The sequence below is a fragment of the Varroa destructor genome, unplaced genomic scaffold (assembly GCF_002443255.2).
Source record: "Varroa destructor unplaced genomic scaffold, Vdes_3.0 BEIS01000002.1, whole genome shotgun sequence".
NCBI lineage: Eukaryota > Metazoa > Arthropoda > Arachnida > Mesostigmata > Varroidae > Varroa > Varroa destructor.
Window position 1 is genome coordinate 14,155,829 of NW_019211455.1, and position 23,408 is coordinate 14,179,236.

At 45.0% G+C, this 23,408-nt stretch overlaps 1 protein-coding gene across 6 annotated transcripts in view; it reads right to left on the reverse strand.

Moving 5' to 3' along the window:
• LOC111244978 (uncharacterized) overlaps positions 1-23,408 on the reverse strand; it is a 184,835-nt gene that overhangs the window by 113,435 nt on the left and 47,992 nt on the right. For 5 of the 6 annotated variants that reach the window (XM_086979296.1, XM_086979297.1, XM_086979293.1 and 2 more), the window contains one exon: positions 8,774-8,923. In XM_086979296.1, the coding sequence (XP_086835422.1) occupies positions 8,774-8,923 (150 nt within the window). Of the gene's footprint in view, positions 1-8,773; positions 8,924-10,535; positions 10,646-23,408 lie in introns of those variants that run through there. The other variant, XM_022792648.2, reaches the window with a different exon arrangement.

A 23,408-nucleotide genomic window follows, 5' to 3' on the forward strand; every position in this document is an offset into this window, starting at 1 on the left:
ATCGTTGTGACTGCCCATATTGTCATCACCATCGTAAAAGCACCTCGGCCAACGAAGTGCAGCCCAACACGGCTCCCATTGCAATTACTGGACGATGCGTACACACTCATACGATATGTGTTTTTCTCTGTAAAGTTGTGCCCAATATGAATGTTTTCATCCCATTCAAATAAGCGGTGTCTCTACATATCGACTGTGCGCGGGTCTATGACCGAAGTCGATGGATCAGCCGCCGTCTCTGCTTCGTTCATCGACCATCAAATAGACCTAGTTAGTTGTGAACCCGAAAATCAAAGCTCAAATGGCCCCCAACATTTCGAACTCACGCGAACGCTACGCGCAGGAGGCGAGTTTCGAGCCGCCGCAAATATTTGCTGTAGCATTTTGAGCATCAGCGGGCAGCGTTTTTTTCTACTGCAGTTTAGTCAGTAAGCGCGACAAGAGCGCACGGACAGAGTAGCGGCAGGTCGCGGCTATTGGCTATTGGTCATAGCTGGTTGTTACTGTCATTGCCGAAATTCAGGGTCTCTCTCCTGGCGCTGTCATCGAATGCCCTCGAAATCGAACATATCGACGAGTGGATGGGAGAGGGTGTGCCAGTGTTTCTGTCGTTTAATTCTAGCCATGCCTCGAGCTGATGTTGCCGAGCGCCCGTATCGAGTCTATTTCTTTTGTCCCCACTTCGTCGAGGCGAAACAGCGTAACAAGGGAGGCTCGTTGACAACAGCGGCACCGGTATCGAATCATGTTGATGTTGTCTCATTGATGTCCACGGCCTTCTCGTTTTTTTTCGGTCCGATTATCGTCGATGCGCAATATGTCGCCAGACGGGATACTGTTTAGCATAGTCCATAGCGCGTGGCAACAACAACTCTTTCTGTCTCTCTGAGTACGCAGAAGACCATGCAGTCCACGCAAGTAGGCAAAAGGAAGACGATGAAGCGAGAGAATGATCTCAACAGTATTAGAACAACGCCCCTAGACACTTGGATTGGGTGAGCAGTAGCGCAGAACTGGTGGGCGCAAGCTTCGAGCTCCGAGTTCCGACCAGCCCGGAGCCCAGCCAGGTTTCTCCTGCTTTTGCAGCAAAAGCAGAAGCAAAATGGGATCTAACGCGAAAAGCAAGCGTTTTACCCAAAAATGTCCCGGCGGTGATGCTGCCGCTGCCGTGCGCCTCTTTCGCTAATACCGACCAACGGGTTGCCTCTCCCTGTTTCTCGCCCGTTGTCTCGAAGGTTCTCGCTCGCCGAACCCCCTTCCACCTTTATATCCCACAAGAGAACGCGCGCTCGAATCGAATGTGACGAGAGCGGGTCGGAAGCGCGGACACACACATGTAGCCACGCTTACGCACAGATTGCCTGCCATTTTCTTTCTCTAAGCGGTCATAGTCCAACCCATAGAACTCGCTGTAATAGTAGTAACAGAAATGGTGGCCGTAATAGGGATGCGCAGTGGCGCTAGGATCGAGTCTGAAAAGCAACGGTCTTTTCTCGTAGTTGTGCCACTGCTGCCGACTCCTCGTTTACCTAGCTTTCACTGCCCCTTGTGTGAGTGGTATGACTAGCTATAAGGTTCAGAAACTTGTATAAAGAAACTCTAAAATACATCGGCGGGAGTGGCCGAGCCTGGCTAGGTAGTCTAGGGAAGGCGGCAATAGCATAGCCATGGACACTCACCAGGCGCTTACCAGGCAAAGGAAGGAGAAAGGGCGGCTGGGTTTAGGTTCGGAGCGCAGTCGCTGCGAGGAACAGTCGATTAAACTGGCCAGTGACGGCGTTTTTGGGTCCAAATTCAAAGCTTCTCACCCCCAGCTCGGCGTTCGGATGCTGGTTAGCAGTTGTAGGTGTCGCGGTAGTCAAGCAAAACAACGAACTAACACAGGCCAACACACACAGGCACCTCTCTTTCAGATTATCCTGAAAGCCGACCAAAAAGCAAGTTAGAGAACTCTTCGAATACAGCGATAAACGAAGAACGAGCGAGAAAGCTTTCGTTGTCCAAGTCGGTCCAGCAGTCGCAGAGAACTCGGACGAGCTCAGCCAAATCCAAAACAACAGCGATTGCGTGACATGCTGGTCCACGGTACAGACCCGGCGCATCGCACTAGTGATCGGTGCCGCCCGGCGCCCAACTATCGGCCGTCTACCGCTGTGTTGGGGTATTTTGGCGCAAAAATGCAAGAGAAAACTAGGACAAAAATGGTAGAGAAAAGTGGTGCATCAGTCAGTAATGGTTAATGGCGATGGCGAAGGCAAAAATTAATACCGCCAAAAAAGCGCTGAGAAAAATGGCTGTTTGAAGAGTTTATCGTTTCGAGTTGTTGGAGCTTTGCAACGCGACTCGGGTGCGACCGCGCCAGAAGTCGATGGTGGTCTGTCGTCGTGGGTTCTGTCCAACTTAACCCGACGCAACTCGACGCTAGAGGGGACTCACAAGAATGGGAGAGAATGAAATGACTAGAGAAGAGGATGTCTTCGAATGGTGCCAGCTGGACAGTCCTATGAAACATTTATCTGGGGCCATTCCTGGGACTAATACAGTGGTGCTCAAAAAATCCTCCAGGAAGCGTCATTCACCGCGCTAAAATCCTGGATAAGAGCAAATGGGTGGCACACTATGACATCCAACCGCCACGAGTCTGACTATCCATGGGACCGACCAGTAAAGTCGCACAATATGCTACCGGTTTTGCCTCCATTCTGAGCATGCACAACGATACTTGGACTTCGGCTCATGTCATACTTTTCTAGACAACCGATTTCGCCGCAAGACCATCCGACCCTCTTCTCTTTAGACCTTTAACAATTTTCAGTCGCTTAAAATCATGTCGAAAAGATTGTACGTCTAAAACAAATACTCACAAGTGGCTTTGCTCCGCCTTTGATCCTGACTGGGTCCTGCTCTCTATTTCTGTATTAGGTCTGCGTCGTTCCTACTCTGGTTGAAGGTAAAGCGAAATAGAAATCTATACATCAAACCAGAAAGCTGGAACTTTTCGGCCAGGAAGAGTGTTTTAGATTTGTTCTGCGAACTAGAACCGTTTTTGACTCCAGCCGCAACCACTAAAAGAGCAGAAAGGATTCTAACCTCGGAAACCATCGTAGAGACCTCGCCAATATCTCCAGTCATTTTCGTCCAAGCTAAAAGCGGCATAGCTACAGGAAGCAACTTGAAGTTTTGGAGTCCGACAATCACGTAATGGTAGGGATATGTTCGGCAGGGTAAGCTTTAACCTTTACCTCACGTGACAATCACGCACTAAGACAGATGGTTGCCTTCAAAGGGCCCGCTAGTCGTCAGACCATTGAGGAAACCTACGAGAAAACGTATTTACCCTCGCAGTTGCAATTCGCATAACATCAACTGTAGAGCAGAATGGACGCAGTATCTACGAATGTTATTCAAACCATTAATCCGGTCTGTCCCATTTAGTTCGCTTTCGTCTGCGGCGGTAGGAAATAGCATGTGCCCGTAACCAGCACGTGGAGACCGCCAATTCATGCCTCTTACCTCCCGTGTAGTGTACGATCCGTGATTTACTGATGCTAGCCCCTCGCTGCAATCTCCCCCTAACGCCCTCCATTTTCCCATTCCCTATTAGCTGTCTAATCAAGCGGTCTTTTCTCTCGAAAACGATGTTTTCGACGATGAGTTGTTCCGAGACGGACGAGTCAGTCGGAGTGTACCGACTGCCTCCGCCATCTTGGCTCGCTATAGGAACAACAGGAACGACGGCATCAGCGACCGAAGCCGCCAGCAACAACAACAACAACCAAACGAACCGTGGGCAGTTCTAGTGAAGTAGTGGTCACGCTAGCGGAGAGAGAGCGGCAGGTAACATGTGGCAATTCAGTCCGCTATCTCATTGCCTCTTTCTTAGGCAACGCTGTGCTCCCACTGCTCATCTCACCGGCCTTTCATTTCCGCCATCAGACGGCGTGAAAGCAGCTGCTGCTGCTGACTTCTCCAACTCCACCACCCGCGTTCCCATTTGAACGAACGACCAGAGTGTACGAAGAGCTTATTTAGAAAAAATTCTGACGCAAAGACTACTATTAGACTTTTACAGGAACGTGCTTTCTTTTCAGACAAGTACTGGTCAGAGCATTGTTGGCTGAGATAGCCGAACGGGTGCTAAATTTGTAAATCTGCCCTGTTCGATCCGTGAACCAATGTGCTTGCGGGGTTATGGAAAAATGGATTGTACACTTCTGTTGTTACCGACAGGAGCAGGACGTAACTGTTTTAGATAGAGAACACGATGGAAGTAATCTATGGCAGCTTTCCGGGAATCTTTCGTTCCTAACAGTTGCACTGCGCAGAGACTGTGCCCCCCGAGAGACGGGAAGTCAGCGAGGATTAGGAAGGGCAATATGTTAGCGACGGCGGCAGCAGGCTCTTCAAGCCGATACCTCTGAATCTGAGAAGGGAACGTCGCCATGCAGACAGATAAACAGACCGAAAGGGAAGAGCAAATCAAGACAAGTATGCAAAAGTCATTAAATGCAAGAGAAAGTAAAATAGAACAATAAAAAGGAGGATCTGGTGCGGATTGTGCGGAGTACGCTACACTTAATTCACTGAACCCACAAGGTATGGTATTAGCAGCTTTGAAATACATTAACGGTCATGTCACGTAATGTCGAATGAACATTGTATTATTATCAATCAAGCATTATCAGCGGCGATAAAAATTATATCGACAATTTAAAGAAAGAGTGGAGGTCCAATGAACGAGACCAGCTGCATCTGCAGCCATCGTTGTACCGATGCCGCTGGAACGTTGTCGTAATAATGACATTGACTAGATGGGTACTACGGCATATTCCCAAAAAATGATGCTTGAAACGACGATAAGAAAGAGCCGATGTCATCGCTAAGGGCCATGTATATACAACATCATCGTATGCATAGAGCAATGCACAAATTAATTATTCCCAGAAGGACCTGTAAGCACTTTTTTATATTATACCTACACAGATACTCTTATATGTACCTGCTTAGAGAAACATCTGTTCGACTATCAAGTTGGCAGCAACAGCGATATCGGTAGTGCTTTGCGTCCACGTATAATCCTATCTATTCAGCCGATTTTAGTAGCGTAGTTGTTGCCGTCGTTACCGATATCGCCGATATTTTCTGGTCGCGAGATGATTAAATGCTGTAGCAATGAAAACAATTAGTCTACATCTGCAGCAACAATAACATTAGCAGACGCCTTTTTTCTTCTTCCTCTCCTAGCTTTCACGCTGCGTCGCGGATGCTTTTGATATGTGTTCTCTTATCCTGACCAAATCATTCTTTCAAATGAGTCCTGCTTTCCCTTGTCTTGCTAATGCGCCATTCTTTTGACCACAAAACAACCCTCTAAGGCGACGCCCACCCTATGCCCTGATGGCGGTGGCACCGGTGTAGGCGGGCCAGTCAGACTTAAAACACTTAGACAACTTACAAAGAAGCTTTTCGCCTTAATTTCTTACAAGTTAAGGTTCTGTACGCGGCAGCGACGACTACATTATTTCCTACCAGTTCTGTTTCACTATTCCTGTTCAATCTACAATCTCATGGTACGTGTGCCAGTCCTGACGTTGCGGTTGCCCCGGTCCTTTGTCCCAGGCAATAATAATAATTACTAGACCAATAAATGCCACAGGCTGCTCCAGTACCCGTTTGTGTTGCGGGTCCATTCTTGCTTCGATTTAGCCGGCAGAGCACTATTCTCAAGAAAGTGGTTGAGGGGATACTCGTAGGGGGTCACCGAAAGGGCAGGCAGAACGTTTAAGGGAAACCTTGCTCGCCTGTCTGTTTGGACAGCAACGCAAAACTTAACCGGCACGTGGCAACAAGGCTCCCGACCTCATGCCATGCCACGTTACTGCAACCGCAAATATCAGCTGCTACTTGTGCCGCAATTGGAGAGAAATTACAAACTGGCAAGCTTATCTGCTTACCATCGCTACTGCCGTAGGCGTTCCCGCAAAACGCCCCTAACACCCCACAATAACCTATAATAGATACATCAAGTGCTCTAGTTGGAATTGGATGGATGAGGTCTGGTAAAAGACAAGCTGACACGAGTGCGATTGGCTTTCGACGTCATTCCTTTGTCGAGCTAAATGAGATGTAAGTACAGATGCCTAGGCAGGTAAATACAAGGTTTAATACGCAGTAATGCTAACAATCGGATTCCAGTCAATAATTTCGGCTGCTCCTCTTTTTTTTTTTTCTCTAGGTAATCAGTCATGATGGTTGACTTGACGGCCCGAGCCGAAAGAACAGACTAACATAATCACTGCCGCATTAAATAAATAGATTACGCTTTGAATATGGTATAATTTCATAACAACATTGTCATTAACACAAGCTCTAGCTGGAATCGTGCCGGGTATTTAGGGGCAATGATGTATGTACCTTACGAAATAATTAAGTAATACATGATTTAGACAGCACGATAGTAAGTGGAATGACAAATATATGTGTATGCATGGTCGCGTGGATGAAGACTAGCGGTGCGTTTTCAACCTCGCCATTTGTTGACCTGTTTTATGTGGACGCAAGTTCCTGGCTGAGTACCCAATGTAAGCTCTAGGTGCTATACAAATCGATTATAAATTCATAGATTTTACCGGCAGTCCATCATGTCAGCCCTTCTTAGTTAGTTTTTGGAGACGACTATGAGGCTTGTAAGCCCTTATAGTTCTGCTGGTGGTTGTATTCGTAGTTTGATGTTTAAGCCATATTTTCCTAGATACAAAACAGAATGTTTTTGCGAATTTTGTTTCCATCGTGCAGTATCGGAGGGATACTATCGTCCTACATGAAGATATTTTTGTGCATGATTATAGCTGATGATGCTCATAAACTGAATCCACCAAGGGCCAATAAATACCGATTAAAACTACGTGCAGTTTTATGGTATTTTTTATTTATGCGACCACACAGCATCAAGGACTCAATTGGGAGATCAGGTATTCTCACAGCTGCTTCACGCACGTTTTACATTCGCTCGTCACAATTTCCGCGCCCTGATGAACTGTGATAGGCATCTACCTCATTTGGTCCAGAACTAGCAGCTAATACCGTTTCCATGTCCACCCCATCATTCAACTAGATTTTTCGTTTTCGAACAGAATACGGTGTACTAAGATACTGAGTGGCACTATAGGCAAATGGGTTCATTATTAGATAGTGATAGGGTGTAGTGCGTCCGCCACCCTGCGCTTCTCCTTGATAGCGCGCAAAACATTCAGCCAGCAGATGGTCCCGTATTACATACGCCTTACATTGCCTCCCTTTCTTTTTACAAATTTTGACCAATTTCGGAAGCTATTTTGTGTCGGGGTACAAATTGGTCGTTCGCTCCTTGTTCTCTTCATCTGCTACGGCTCTCAATGGGCGGGAAAGCTGATTCCTTTTCGCGCACACATCTCTTAAGTAATAAAGTGCGGATATTGCGTGGATCGAAGGGTTAAATGTACCACGTAGACACAAGCTCATGTTGCAGTGTAGGCACTGTTTTTGGCCCGCATCTAGCTATACTGTCAATATACTTACATTAGCATATATACGATCATATACGCATACATATGCATGTATGAACGAATAGATCTTCACTGAGCAATACCGATCGATTGTACAGGAAATGGGCGCTTAACTCGATCAGATCGGCCATCGGACCGTCCGAATTAGAAAACCCTCAACGAAGGCAAAAATTACGTTGCTTCGCCTAGTCCTTCCCCCCGCTACCGTCGATTAATTGCCGGTTTTACACTGCGGCCTGGCGCTCGATGACGGGCGTTTGCGCAGTAGGACCGCTCAGATTCGCAGCACTCAGCTGGATCGACTCAAATAATGATTCTGGAATGACTGGATGAGTCGCGTCGTTCAGAGGATTGTAGCTGATCCGGACCACATTCAAGATACTTCTTTTCGACGCACCATAACATAATACAATAGCAGGCCCTGCCATCAACAACAACAACAGCACAATCTAGAAGCAGACGAGTGACCAGGTGATTTATTAGTGACACGGCAGGTCTTCGTTAACGCACAATCGCGCAGCGGCGTCTTTGGTATTGAACTGCTTCATTGCAGTCACTCTTCAATTAAAACGAGGCGCGTTTACTTGCTTATAGAAGCGGTGAGCAACATTGTAAAATTCTACTGTAGTGTTCGTTCTCCGAGAAGATAGGCTTGTTTGAGGTACGGCACATACGCATCGGCTACCGGGGTTTAGCCGGATGCGGGTGATGTTGCTTTCGTCATATGAGCTAAATAGGGCTTGCCCACTATTTAAGAATTTCCGTTTTCGTAGCGTTTATGCATAGCAAGAAAAAAAATTCAAGATGCATGTTAATGTAACTGTTACTTGGTTCTTGCGCTTAGCCAAGTGCTCGCAGTGAAGCTGTTCGTTCTTGTCCCGATGAGTTAGAAAGAAGATGAGATATTTTTTTGTTGAAGACAACGATTTGTCCAAAACATAGTCGTTCAAATGTTATATGGGTTTACCTAAGTACTTTTCCCTTAAGTATTGTCAAATTTTTATTGTTATTTACAAGTGACATAATTACAACATTTAATGATTCGGTTTTAGATAATTTTTTAATATAATTTGATTAGCTCTCACTGGTAAGGCTCCGGTATGTAATACGGCACATTGAAGATAATGATAAAAGGCGATAATAGATGCACGTTCTTTTCCCTTATCTCCTATCACCTAAAAACTGGAAACACATTTCGGTTGTAACTGTACGTTATATGCCTGTTTTACCTGGTGAAAGTGGTGAGATAGTTGAAGTTGTCCATAGGCTTCAGCGAGGGATGGTCCCTTCGGATGGCTTCCCGAACCGCCGCTGCCGCCGCTTCCAATAGCGCCGCCGCTGCTACTCGTATTGCTACTGCTACTTCGCGCATTGTAATTCTACATCAAAATGATACAAATCACATAAAAACGATCACAGTATGCCTTAATAACTTGCAAGAAATACCAGATCAATAGTTTAATGAAATAGCGGAAGAACAGACGACATATAGGATCATCTATCTGCAGCTTACACAAATATATATCTGATGAAGCGGCGCGTAAGCTTTGAACAAGTACTGAAACAGCAACACGTAAGTCTGTCGTAGAAGGGCTAGCTATGAGTCAAATATGGAACAGGGTCATACGCATGATAATGTTTGCTATATATCTTTAAGTTAGGTTCACGGAACATCGAGACCTATTGTGTAACAATAGAGATAGCTATATTCACATGTAACGTTTGCTATACCTATAACTCCTTCATCAACGTTATCATTCTAGCAGATGACTAAGTGACGCATGTATATTTTCGACGATCCCGAAACATCCAACTTTCCATTGTGGTTATTGGTTTATTATAACTTGTGGTTATCCGTTCCCTCACAGAAGAGTTTGCCTCTTTAGAACTGCCTAATATTTTTGCAAGCCTCTGCATTAACTATCCGGTAGCAGGTACTTGCACCTTTATAACAACGAAATCGTGCCGTCAACGGCATAAGTTTCTTGCTAAACGCACTATGAATACGGTTTTTATGAAGGGTCAGTCAGCCTGATAACAAGGCCGAGTTGTCCGCAGGCCTCCTCTGCCTTTTCTAAACGCGTAACGCAAACTAAAAAAAGAAAATATTCAATATAGCATTATCTAGTAACATGGCTCGACCGAAACTTATACGGATACAAGTCATTGTTCAAAGGTACGATCCAATCAAACATCAATGAGCCGCTACAATAGAAGAGTCTCGACTAATAATAGATACAGTACCATAGTGTCCTATAATTTCTTTTTTTAAATAGGCGAAGCTCTAAAATTTCCCGTACAACCGAATAACGAACGACAGTTCTATTTTCTATTCCTTTAGCGTTCAGCGCCAAATCTTAGGAAATTTAGTGCAAGCGTTGAGCTCCCGTGATCAACGAACCAACTGAAAGGTAACGATCTTCTCCGTGAGGAAAATAAATATTTTAACGTTAGCCACTGTGCGAGTTGCATTATTTTCATATCAGCTGGGTCACACAGAGTACTTAATGCGTCCAGGGAAAGCCCCCGATGACGGTCAGACGAATACAGATGGCACTACGAGCGTAGATAGTAACAGTTGCCACAGCAGAGCAACTAACAGAAGTAAAACACAGATAAGTAAGATGGCAGTAACCGTGCGAATACATATTTATCATGGTTGTACGCGCCAGTCCTTACGACCACGTCAAATACAATACTTCCCGAGATCGAGCATACTCCAATGAGTACCGTGGTTTCTAAAGCAGGCAAAGCAGTAGGTTACTGAACGCGTTTTACCATGTTGTCATAGTGAACACATATATGTCTTATGCGACGGTTTGATCGCGTATCGGACATCATGCCAAAAGGATGTTCCGGTTCTGTTATCTCGGAGTGCTGATACCAATCGTCGTGTTTAGTCTAACCAATATATCGATTATGAATGTCAACACACATTAAGACATGTTCATGTTACATTTCAATATGAAACTGATTGCATGCTCCTCTCACCTTTATTCTTGCCCAGAATCAAGATGAGGCAAATGAAAATTGTGATGATACTGATGATTATGTTTACGTTTTAGTCGTTAGCACACATATTTATTCTACATCCTCCAGCGGCAATTTGCCGGCATAAACTGTCGTTGGCGAGGATCCCACAAGCAAACGAATGTTCTGTTTGGCTTTTAAGCCTTTTAGCGGATTTTAGCGGCTTGTATACTTCGCTGCCGGAAAGGTCTACCCCCGCCCTTCCTACTACACACGGGTCAAACCCCGAAATCGTCTACAGTTGACAAACTATCATTTACACATGGATGCCTATGGAGGCATAGGAAGATTCGCACAAATTTATGAATAATTTCATTTCAGATGCAAACCTACAGCAAAATCGGAGGTCTCGCGAGGCTCATTCGATGTGACCCATTTCTCGATCTTGCTAAGCCTTTCGATCGGCCGCGCGTTCCGCGCTAATTACTTCTCAAATATGCAGACCCTTTCGAGCGTTGTGCGTCATTAATTTTCTATTATATGCCCACTTACAACTGGTGTTCGGTCCTCCAACGGGAAAATCTGTTGCAAACAGCACGGAATTGGGGGAAATAATTTTCTAGCGGCCGCTATCCAAACTGCAATTGCCTTACCCGTTTAGCAAATATCGTTTTCGTTCAGTCGTCATTTGTACTGTAGCCTCAATGAGTGCTTAGTAGTTAGAAATATAGATTTGTTCATCGTACATTTCACGCTGCATCGATGGCGACGGCCGCTGCCACTTCAATCTCAACCTTAGACAACCTTACGGACAACGTTCATACGTACACGCTTTTACGAAGCGAACTAGCTAGCTTTCCGAAGGCACTCCCAGAGGGCGCTGCATGGCATTAGCACTATTACCACTTAACGACGTTCGTGCAATACGGATCTCCCTGTTGGCGCTGTGTCGGAAGAAGGCGGGGGGAGTGTACGGGAGGAGCGGCTCTTGGTGATTGCGGCGGTGGCGGCACCCACTGCACCGCAACGGAGACGGCAGCTACTAGAAGAATTGGTTAATTGCTATCGTACTTTCATCGGTCTGCACCGAAAGCTTCGTTATGAACACATTCGTTAGTATTGTCCCCATCGGACAAACGCAACCACTGTCACCGAAAGGCAAGCCAAGTCGCTGCGAGTGAAAGCCAACTTTAGACGGACATCGACGAATTTCCCCGCCGCCACCGTCATCCGGCTATTACCGGTCCACTCCGATATCTATTCCCCTATCAGCCGCTGTCCACTGGCCTCATCAGCCACCCCCGGGCCTCGACACTGTTTATTCTTCTGAGTATAAACGTCCAGCCAAAGATATTGATTGGGAAATGAATAAAAGTAATATCGCCCTTTCGATCCACCAACCACACGACCCCATGGGCCTGAACCCGGTCCGGCTGCCAGCGGTCCGTTGTGCTGCATACTTTGCCGCCGTTATCTTCCATGACAACGCAGCGTTAGTAAAAGCGAAGAAGGAATGCATAGATGAAGGTCAGGAGAAGGTACGCGGGATTTGGGAACTAAATATTGGATCGGCGCAGACAGCGGCAGCTAGTGCGACGGCGGCGGTGGCGGCGAACGAAAAACTCGACCCTTAGCGACGCGGGAAATTTTAATATCGAGATGACGACGTTGGCATTGGCATCACAGTGCAGAACAGTGTGCAAGTTTAGACAAGGGCAACGTTCAAGCGTCACCCATGCCTAAGCCATATCTCGAGCCAAGTCCTACGAATAAGAGCGCAAAATTCAAAATTTATTTTTCCGGGCATTAGCAGATTATGCAGTGCCAGAGTAGCCAAATTTAGTGTAGCTGCTGCATATACCTTACACGTGGTCGTTAGCAGAATGGTGTCCTGTCTGAAATATAACAGGCCAACTAATGATCAACGCTGTGCTCGTTACTCAGATACACGACTTGTGTAGCTCTATACGAACTGATGCCGGCTGGTACCTGCCATTCAGCTGTGGATGTTCTTTGTTTGCTGATTGTTGCTATGATTTCACAACCACTGTTACGTCTATGAGAACAGCCTAAGAGTTAACGATTGCATTGCTATGGAAACTAGCTGTACACAGATTCCGCTCGTGTAGGAGATAAATGCATCGAGACGTACGACCGATGTTCAATTGATATGGATGAATGGGGTATTTTTCTCTACAAGCGGGCAGGTTCTCGGCGGCGTAGCTGATTTAATCATTTACTCAACGTATTCCACTGGCTCAATCCCCCCTACAAGACAGCATCCGCCAACTATGGAGCTACTTACGTTGTCACTTACTTCAGATATATGCAGTGGATACACCCACTAATCTAAACAAGTACTAACTCGCACCGTTTCACGTCGTTTTTTCTTCTCACACATTAATTACTGACGCTCACTCAGTTCTGAATAGCGGCGTTCTGCTGGTTCGATTCGTCGATCATCATCATAATGGCCTAGCTGGAACACCGCAACAAGAACTGCCGATTGTTCATTGTCTTATCAACACTCAGGCACGCCGCCTGAGATGATGAGACTGAGGGCAGTCGCACAGAAATGAAATTGAAAAGGTTTATTCACCGTTCACATCGTAGTCATAGAACATCCTCGTTGTAACATCTGAAGCGGCGTCAATAGGCGTAGCACCCCACTTCCGCAAAGCAGAAACCCGCCGGGGACGATACATCGATGTATGTTCAAAACCACTGCCTGTCAGCCCCCACCTGTCGGTACTTTATGTTGCTAATGGCCACCGCGTTGTTAGCCTAACCGTTGTCGCTCTTCGCTCTTCTCGTCTAGCGTCCATACGTCTTCAATAGGAGTTCTTCATTTGTACAGGTCCTGTTTTGTTGATGGTTGTCTTCTAATTCCCATCTGAGCTAGACTACGGATCCTTTATTAGCATTTCCGCAAGCGGAACCTCTTCGCTACACGTTCAACCAAACCCGTCGATATTCAATGGATTAAGCGCGTCCGTTATATGGTGCAAAACGGGAACTCCGAACGAGTAGTTGCCTTTCAGTGGCTTGACTCAGGCCTACTTCGTCGTTCACATAATGACGACTCAGAAATTACAGATTGAAAAACAGCACCGCGTCAGAAGTTCTGATCTTACCAGCGGCCGTGATTGGCGCCGCTGGAAGAGAACCGGTTTGCTCGGCGTCTAGGCCGAAACTAAACTCTGAAGTCTGAGGAGATTCGTCATTGCTGCGTTAAGCGCCAGCGGTCGCTAGTCCATCTTCTGAATCTCGCTGCTGCTGCTGCTGCTGCTGCTGCTGCTGTTACTGCTGAATTTTTCGAGCGCAAAACGCTCGTCTAATACATGGTAGGATACCCCTCCCTTGTGGGAGGGTTTTTCACCCGCCATTGCTGCCACCATCAACCCCAGTACGACCGCTATTGCTCTAAGAACAGCAGCGACAAAACATCAACAACAAGCGAACAACAGGATTGCCGCCTATCACCCATCAACCCGTTTTTGGCCTCTTTATATCGGCAAAATCCATCCTCCCTCGGGCAACTGCGAGTCAGTTCGGCCATGCGCAGCAGAAGCTGCCACAGCGGCCAGCCGTGGCAGTTTGAATACGCAACAGAATCGGACCCATTTTTGGGGGTGTTTTTGCAATCGTCGGTCACCGCCGCTTTGGACGACCAGCGGAGAAGACCAGCCCAGTTCACAGTCCGCTCGCGAACTCTCTGTCTACCTCAGTTTAGCTGTCTCCTGTTGTAGTTCACGAAGATGGAGGTAGCTGCCCTCACAAAGAGAAAAGAACCTCGCCCGCGAGGCTCCCTTACGGCTACCTCTAGCCCTAGACATAGAGTATTAACTAGCAATGTCGAGCTGATCTGAATCGATTCTACGTTTCTCTATGTAGTCTAATCCAATGGTGCATCCGAGTCGAGGCGTAACGACCTAACTATGTGCCTTTTCTTGTCGGTTGTTGGCAGCGGAACCGTTCGATAGAACTCTTTTTTTTTGTTTTTTCGTGTTTTAATAGCCGATTGCACCTTAAGTGGCTGCTTTACCCATGTTGGCTTCTACACAAATACACAGCGCGTCCCGTCGCGATTGTCATCTCGTATCATCCCTGTGCTACGCTGGCTCAACCACGGCTCATACACAGAGCGCGAGTGGTTGGTCTTGCGTCATCCTAATGCAGCACCCCTAGAGGCGAAAGTTGTGCAATACGCTTTGTTCTTGATTACGTATTTCGCTCACAATTGCTCCTTTTCCAGTGGAATCTGCGGTCACACTAATGGCTTCTACATGATATATGAGTAGGCGTTCTTGCAAAAATGTGAGTGAACGAGATGACTGGTCTCGTAGGTCCTACGGTTTTGTCAACAGATAAAGCCGTCAGATTAGCCACAAAGGTTCGGATCCACGTTGAATCTATGGAGGTTATAGTAAGCGCAAATGTCCTACTGCACAAAAAAGAGCCTGCTGTTAGAACGCCATCGAAATACCATTCACTATCAGTTTCTCAGCTGATAAATTAATCAGTCTGAGAATGCAGGTGTAAGATTTTGTATTTGTTGAAGTCATTTCGTGTGTCCTTCTTGTTTTGACAAACTTACTCTACATGGACGCTATAGATGTCAGTTTGTAAGAGGCTGTTCGTTCTGTCGATCGTCATTATTGCGTCGTTAATGCAAAATTTCATAGCTTCCCATATCTACGTACGTCTAATTTATTCGTATGTCCTCTATAGCTATAAATCTCTAGACAGAACACTGTTTTATAAATTCTTGGTTGCAAACAGATCCATGAAATATAGTAGACTTTTTTTTTTCTTTATGTAGAATTTGGAAATAAATCGTTGTTTTTTAGTAGTTCTAGTTTAGTTTTTGGTAGCAGACGCCTGTTCCACTACAGCTCTTTTGAGTCTAACGGGGGTTTACAACCGTGGCAATATAGGTCCGATACTGTTGTGAATCAAAGCAAAAACAGGTCATATAGTATAAAATAACCTTCACTGCCCCCGCCAGCAATTAGGGGAAGCGATTTAAATCGACGAAAAGGTCTCAGCTTTTGTACACGCAGACATAACTAAATATATCATGTAATGGCATATCAGCATCAGCTAGCTTTGTATAGGTTCAATTCAAAGGATTTTGTGACCGCACAGGTCTGTAACTCTCGGACCGCTTAATGTAAGAATAAATAAATGCTTTTTCTCTGGTTAGAAGAGAGGATAAATCATCCCCCAGTTGTCTCGCCATGCAGATCTTACCATTTGAGTTAATTTAGTTTATATAATCAGTGGAAGTTTATCCCGAGCAAGTTTCGAATGCTTCTTCCCATAGCAGCTGACTTATGGATAGAAACAGACGCATGAGACACAAATAGAACTCATCTACATAGTTGTTATTACTACGACGATACTGACTATGACTACAAAAACATCAAACATACGTCCTTTAACCAGATATTAATACGATTTTCTCTGGTTCTCCCAAAAAATACAATCGTCTATGAAATCATTGCCAAGCTAAGCTGACTTACTTTCTACACAATATCGGCAACTACGCAACAGAAAGCAAAGTGTATTGTCTCTCTCACATGAGCCAATACGTTCCCGCTCAACTCTATGTCAGGTCTTTTTGCCTAATTTTCTATATTCAGACCTAAACCTGCCTTCAGCATTTTCCTACGTTCCTGATTGAGCCCAAGGCTAGCCTCAAATGAGGCGGCATAGCTATCCTCAAAACCGTAATCTGCCATACATAAACGGCAAGCAACAATCTTATTGTCTTGATCGGCTTCAACATGTACCTATGCACCGGTTCCCAGCGTTACTATCAAGAGACTGCATCCGATCGGTAATGTCCATTGCTCCGATACGCTGTTGCTTCCGAACTCTGATCACCGGTCAGCACCGCGTTTAGTAGTTGAAGGACGGAGCATGCAACACAGGCCCGAATCGCACGGATCGTCAGGCTAATGCTTACACTTAGGACGAAAGTTTCATTTATAATCCGCCAGGGTGCGCTATCGTTTGACAGTTATATGAAACGGCGGGGGTGGCGCGCGACGCGGGGGAGGGGAATCGCTCGCTTGCTCGAGGGGTTTGCGGGGGCTGAGGGGACGAAGAGGGGCGATGACGGGGTTATAAAAACAAGATCGTCGGAAGAGAAGGAGGAGCCTCAAAGTTAGTGGGTGGCCGTTACACTCGGCGTGGGGGCGGATTATGCACAAAAAGAAAGACGAGATGCGCAGCGCCAGCAGCAGCACCCCCAGCGGCGGCGGAGCCAAGCACAAGCAACATGCAGCAGCAGCAGCAGCAGCTCTCATGATTATGCATATCGAATGAGGAGACGAAGGGGGTGGAGCTCCGGGTAACGAGTAAAGCTGTGGCGGGGGAAGTAGTAACGACGACAATAACGACGACTGCGTCGAAACGAGAAGAGAACTATCGACTGCTACCGTCGTCGCTTCGGGCAGCCATGAGAGCGGACGCGACAGAATATCGCGGCATCGGAAGCGGTGACGACGCCGGCTCGTTCATGCAAACTTATCACCACTCGTCGCTTTTCAGTCGCTCCGTCGGTCGTCATTTACTGCGGCTGCTGTTACTGCTGCCTTAGTAGCAGTATAGCAGCTGGTGCTTCGTCGCAGGAAGGAAACGGCAGAAGCAAAAGCTACAATGCTGGTATGAATGCGGTAAGAATACGATGACCTATTTTACCTCGCCATATTATATTATATATAAAAAGTTGGCGGTATGCTTCGAGATGGCGATCGTAACAAGATTTACGCTAGAACGTAGCGTCATAACATTGGAAAGAGCAATCCGTGCAGCACGTGGGGGAATTTATAAACGAGAAACAAATACAATATGTGTATAAAATAACAATGTATGGATGATACTAGTTTAGGATTCGTTTTAGTTTGACTGGGTAGAATCCCGAATTTACCAAAAATCACGACAGTACGCAACGTTATTTTTGAATTTAGATAGGTTTTTTAATTATCGTTGTTAGGACTGGAGGACAATGTATCTATTTACTTCAGCGTACCTTTCACAATTAAGCACGTCCCCCTACAGTCGCTTGTAATTGTTTCAGGAAGTTCGTATTGTTTTCGTCGACCCTACGGTACAATGATGATAATGATATCGTAGCAAAGGAAGGCCCCTACAAAGGCTTTACGGCGACACCTGGCACGTCAAAATGAAAGCTGACTCAGTATACGAGCATTTCAGTTCAGTCAGCACTCTATTATGAGCTTGTTCTCCAATGGACAAACGTGCGCAAGCTCAGGTCCTCTGCAATACAGGGCGCTTATACACAAAATTCTCCTTATGACATCTATTCTCTTGTATTTAGAAAAGGCAACAATAGAAATATTGCGTGCCATGTAAACAGAGCACTCCAGCCCGAACGTTCTGGTAGATCGATCCGTACGGTGGCAGCAATATGACGACACGAAACATTATTTGCTATGTATGAAGAGTTTGCTTCATCGTCATTTTATCCGCGTCAATCACCCACTCCGGTTGACCATGTCTGAGTCGCTAGGGGCAGCGCAGTTGAAGTCGTCTCTGTCGTAGAGCACCCAATAACTTCGGCGTTGAGTCTGAAGCCTTTTCCAACAGTCATATCCTGACTCGTGTCATCAGCTCTGCGACCCAACAACCGCCCGACGACAAGTAAGTATAGCATCGTCGGTTGACTGAGCTACCGCGTCTGTTCCACCCAAAGAAGCGTTCACAGACAACTCTCCGAGTAAGGGGGAAGGGGTACTGGTGGGGAGATGAACCGGTTTCGTGGCGGCGACCATAACTGACTACGCCAATGGCTGTGCCAGCCTTCGCCGGTGGTGAATGTGCCTATTACCTCTTTCTATCCGATGCAGTAGCATACACAGCAAAACCGGCTGGATACCAAAGCTTCATCTACCCAAGGCTCAACGCAGAGATGAATTTGAGATAGGCAGCGTGGAAGAGAGGAAGACGCAAGTCGAAGCTTCTTGTCCAATAGTTAAAATAGTAGAAGTAGTCGTAGGAGAAGCGAAGTATGATGGGTGTGCTACGACCTGATGTCGAGCTGCGTTTGCGGTTACTCCTCCTGATGATGCTGACAATGAGTAAAAATTCGAAACCCTTCCACGGTCACCGTTTCGACTAACGGAGAAACACATTCGCTCCAACTGTGTGTTGGAACGGGTTGTCACCCGCACCGTTGATACATGCTTGTTGTATTAGTGCATGGTAACCCACTGGGCTTGTATAGCAATGTAATCGAGTAGGTAAGATTCTATACGCTAGGCCTTTCCAGCGGATGGGTGGGCCGAAGCAAATCGTAACGTCGACATAACGATACTGAGCTAATCACGCTACGTCGACAGCCTTCCATCGCTACTACTACTACTACTACTACTACTACTACTACTACTACTACTACTACATCTTAATTGGCCGAAACCAGCAAAATAAAACAAGAACTAACCGCCTACGTAATACAGTGCTTCGCTACACTTTATTTGTGATACTGGCCGACATTGTCTGAGTCACAATCAGGTTCAGCTGACAGCTCAAAAAGGTTATCTATTCCACTGGCGCGACAGCGTTCCATAACGGAAAACCCCAAGCACCCGCTGATAGGAAAGTATACACACGGGTTCAGAGTTACGACTCAGACCGTTATTGCCATACGTATAAAAATTCATAAATAGAGCGCTTCAATCTTGTTCGATATCTTGTTAGTATCGTGTACTCTGACGCCAGCGTATTATAAGCGATTCTATATTGAAGTAAGATGAAATGGGCAACGACACAAGGAAGCTTTTGTGTTTTTTTGTGCACCTGGTACCGAGAACAGAATGCGGTTTTTGAGCTAATACGATAATATGGTGGAACGCTTTTTACATTTTGTAGAAGTAGACATTACTATATTCAGTTATAACTAATTATGCATAAGTTTGGAAGTGAAAAATTGATTCATTTTGTGCAGGTATTATAGAGTTAGTTAGCAGTTTCAAGTATAGGTGCCGCAACTTGCCAAGTTTCCCAGCTTTGGATTAATGTTGTATTCGAGTAAAGGCTAGCAGTAAATTGGTATGCATAAACGTCATCACCATCACAGATCTTCCCGTATTGTACAGAGGAGATAATTCGAAACATCTAAGAGTATGCTGGCATCCTTTGAATGCACATCTATGCGTCAATAGTAAACTGATGCATAAAAACGCAGCTGCGACGTAACGACCTAGGTCAGGTTAAAGTAGACTGTGAGGCAAAGTAGGCCGTCAGTTCTACAAATGTATTTTTTGTAGATGCCTTCAGGGGGTTCAAGTAAACTTGTTCGAGCGGGCACACGAGAGGGGCTGACAGAGCAATACCAAGGAAAATCAAATTCTTGAGTTGATAAATATAATAATAATAGTCGATAGCCCTTTTCACTTTTTTTTTTGTTACACCTTGTTAAAACAAAGCATGTTTTGTTGCCTTCGCCTGTAATCTACTGATCGAGGATAAGGTAATGGCAAAAGCAAGTTGAACTATGTTGATTACATTGGACAAGTACACTATAGAGGTATAATTAGTGTATTCTCAAAATGAAAGCCCCAAGGAGACTTCAGAAATCGGTGTTTAGCTCGAGGTGTTTGTTAAAGCACTGTTTATTACCGAAAAAAGACCATGTCCAGTGACGCACGACTAACCTTAAGCTAGCATGTCTTATTTCTTCTAACCAAATCGATGTTTCTGGCCAAGCAACGCATCGTGTTCTGACAGTACCTCATCTACCGATGTTTATCTCGATGGATTATCGATTTGATGCAGACAAAAATATGTCCAATATTATAGTATAGTGTCAACAGTGTGGCTTCATTGTGTGTCTACTAAGTGGGGTACAAGCAGATCCCATAGAAAATGAGGATTTTTGTTACGGGACGGCTAACTGAAGATTTAAACGCCGTCATCGAGCCAAAGTCGATCACTGACTTTTAGCGGTGGCAAACGTTCTAGGCTTTAAGACGTGGCTCATGCATCCTGTAAATATACAAAATGTTTTGGGTCTAACGCCCGCTCGCTTTTTTTCCCTTTGTCTTAGCTAGGTGTTCCCGTTTCCCTTTCCGAACAAAAGCAACTGCGTGTGTTCACGGCCAATTTTGATGTTAGAATGTTTTTTGTGTCTCTAAGCTAAAAATTACATTATGGATAGTTATCGATAATGGATTTACCATGCAAACCTTACATGGCTCTGTAATACCAAAGAAACAATATCAGTAATCAGTCTACATAATGCTAATAACAACAAGAGAGTAAGCAATCGGATTTTTCACAAATAGAATAGAAAGGCCCTGTAAAACGAGATTTGCGAAGCTTCGCTAGATCGGAAGGACACGTTCCAAACCCTCCTTATTTTTCCAGTGCCGTCTGCGCTACTACGGTATTTAGTGATTTTATTCGATCCATAGCATGAGTCTCATCGTTTACGAGGTTTCTGGTTCGTCTATTAGCCAATTAACGAAAAACTTATGAGTTTGACTGGTGTTTTCTATTATTATACCCGTTAAAATTTGAACGTTTTTGAGCGAGATTGGTACAATAGCATTACTAGGCAATGTAAGCTAGGCACAAGAGAGTGCGGCATAGCTGTTTGTGCAATACCCCCGCTTCCCCCAAGGGTAAGATCGATTTGCTACACAGTTGCTGTTGCCCGACTACGATATTGCCCGACTAGATGTACAGGATTGCTTCAAGCGACTCACATGAACGTCATCTTGACGTCGACTGTGATTTCCATAAGCTGATCTAGGCCAAACGAAATACCTAGAAAATGGTAGACGCGCCTTGTATCAAGTCCTGTACTGCGAAGGTTTGTACAAAAGATGCTCGGCGGCTTATAAGCATGAACAAGAGTAAACTTAATTGCTAGCATTGGGTTGCCTATTTGGACAAGGCGAACATTCCTGTCGACGTTCTATTGCTATTTGTCGATTTGTTTTCTAAGGCACGCCTTGCATCTCGACTGTACAAAAGGGTTTCTTTTGACACCCTCAACGGTGTATGTTCAAGTAATTGTTTAACAATTTAAGTAGCGGAGGACTCACTCTTAAAGACTTTTTGTCCATCTACGAATTCGAACCCAGACTATTGAACCGGTAGACAACGATACCATCCCGATACGATATGATATCTAACAGTCGCTTAAGGAACTGACCCAAGATAAATTGGCAACATTATAAAAACAAATTCAGTTTCGTTGAGTCAGCGCTGCAAGCACTTTATGAAGTAGAAACTACATCGGTGAAGTTGTCATAGAACGTCTATTTGTGAATACGTTATTAGCATTTTTATTCCTGAGTTCCGTATACCGAGTCGGTTCTAAAAAATACGAACAAGAAAGGCGGAGTGCTTTCGCATCGCAGGCTTGCAACAACTATTAGGAAGTACCTACTCCGAGACAACAGCCTCTCTTCCATTGAACAACAGGGTCGCTGGTTAATTTTCGGGTAGGTTACGAGCGGCAATGGAAACGAAGGTGATCGACATTAACGAGTTTTATACAAGCAATATGGCGCAGTCTTATTCTGAATTTAACTGATCTACATAGGATATTCATAGATAATACAAGTTTCTCCAGTATATAGCCGTGTCTGGATTAAGATCTTTATCACACACTGATTCTGAAACGTCAGTCACTCACCAAGTGAAGCAAACGAATTCTCATTATGTCATCACCCTACGATTCGAGAGTTTAGAAATTATCGTCTTGCCGTATAGAAAACTCTACATCTGAGTAGACCTGTTGTGATGTATGAGTTCAACATGGTTTCGCTAGGGCCAACGATTGTTCTACGTACCAGATGGGGCAAATGTAAATCTTCCATCGAACTGATTCCATTCTTGCCCCGTTGTGTTACAAAGATATTTTATAACAATCCGCTATACCGCTAAAATGTTTTTTGTTTGAGCTTAATATACGTGTTGTTCTCAAGCCGATCGCACTGAACAGTCTCGTAGCCGTCGGAATATACTAGTGAAGCTTTTATCTGAACACGGTCGATTGACGATAGCTTATTTCTATAAAGGAAAAAATATTCTCCGCATGAAGTAAGCTGTTCAAATAGACATCAACGCATAACAATTCTGATGTCGGATCTCACCAGGTTTTTCTTCTGACACTCATTTGCGGTTCTCCATGGACGAACCCACACGTTATCCTGACGCTAGAAAATAGACGGACGTCACGCATAGCGTTTTGAATCCATACTACATTTAATTGTCTGATTTTCCTTAGAAAAGTATATAATTTGCTCTCCTATACCAATAAAAGAGAATTTTACTTGACAGGGCAATCAAAAATTTTTTCCCTAACGATTCGTAATTAAAAAGCATACGTGCCGAAGATACTGAACGAACACCGGCGGCCTTGCTAGGACCAATGCATCATCGACAATGCTTTTCGACTACGAGACCAAACTTCAGCTGACGACATCGTTTGTTCAATGAATAATTATACCATATTATATATTATGACAACATTGATAAATATATAACGGGGTATGATCAATCGATAACTATTCAGGCTTTTTTTTTTTCAAGTATTTATTTTATTGCCTTTGTTAGCTTGGCAATACATGTAACCGAATGAAGTGCCACGTCTTTGGAAGACGTATGGAGCCAGTCGATATGATATGCAGAAAGGACAGGGCCAGCAATGGCTGGACTGTGATTGACTGTGAATTATCATTGAACAAAGTCTAATTATGATAACGGAGGCCTGTTTTTGTCATTCGTTAGATATTCCATACTCAACTGCAATGGAAGATCGAGCATTGTCAGCTTGTTCATTAAACTCTTTAAATGGAGAAGTGTCTGTTTTAGTATGCGGATATGCTGTGGAAAAGCAGCATTGGAAACGAC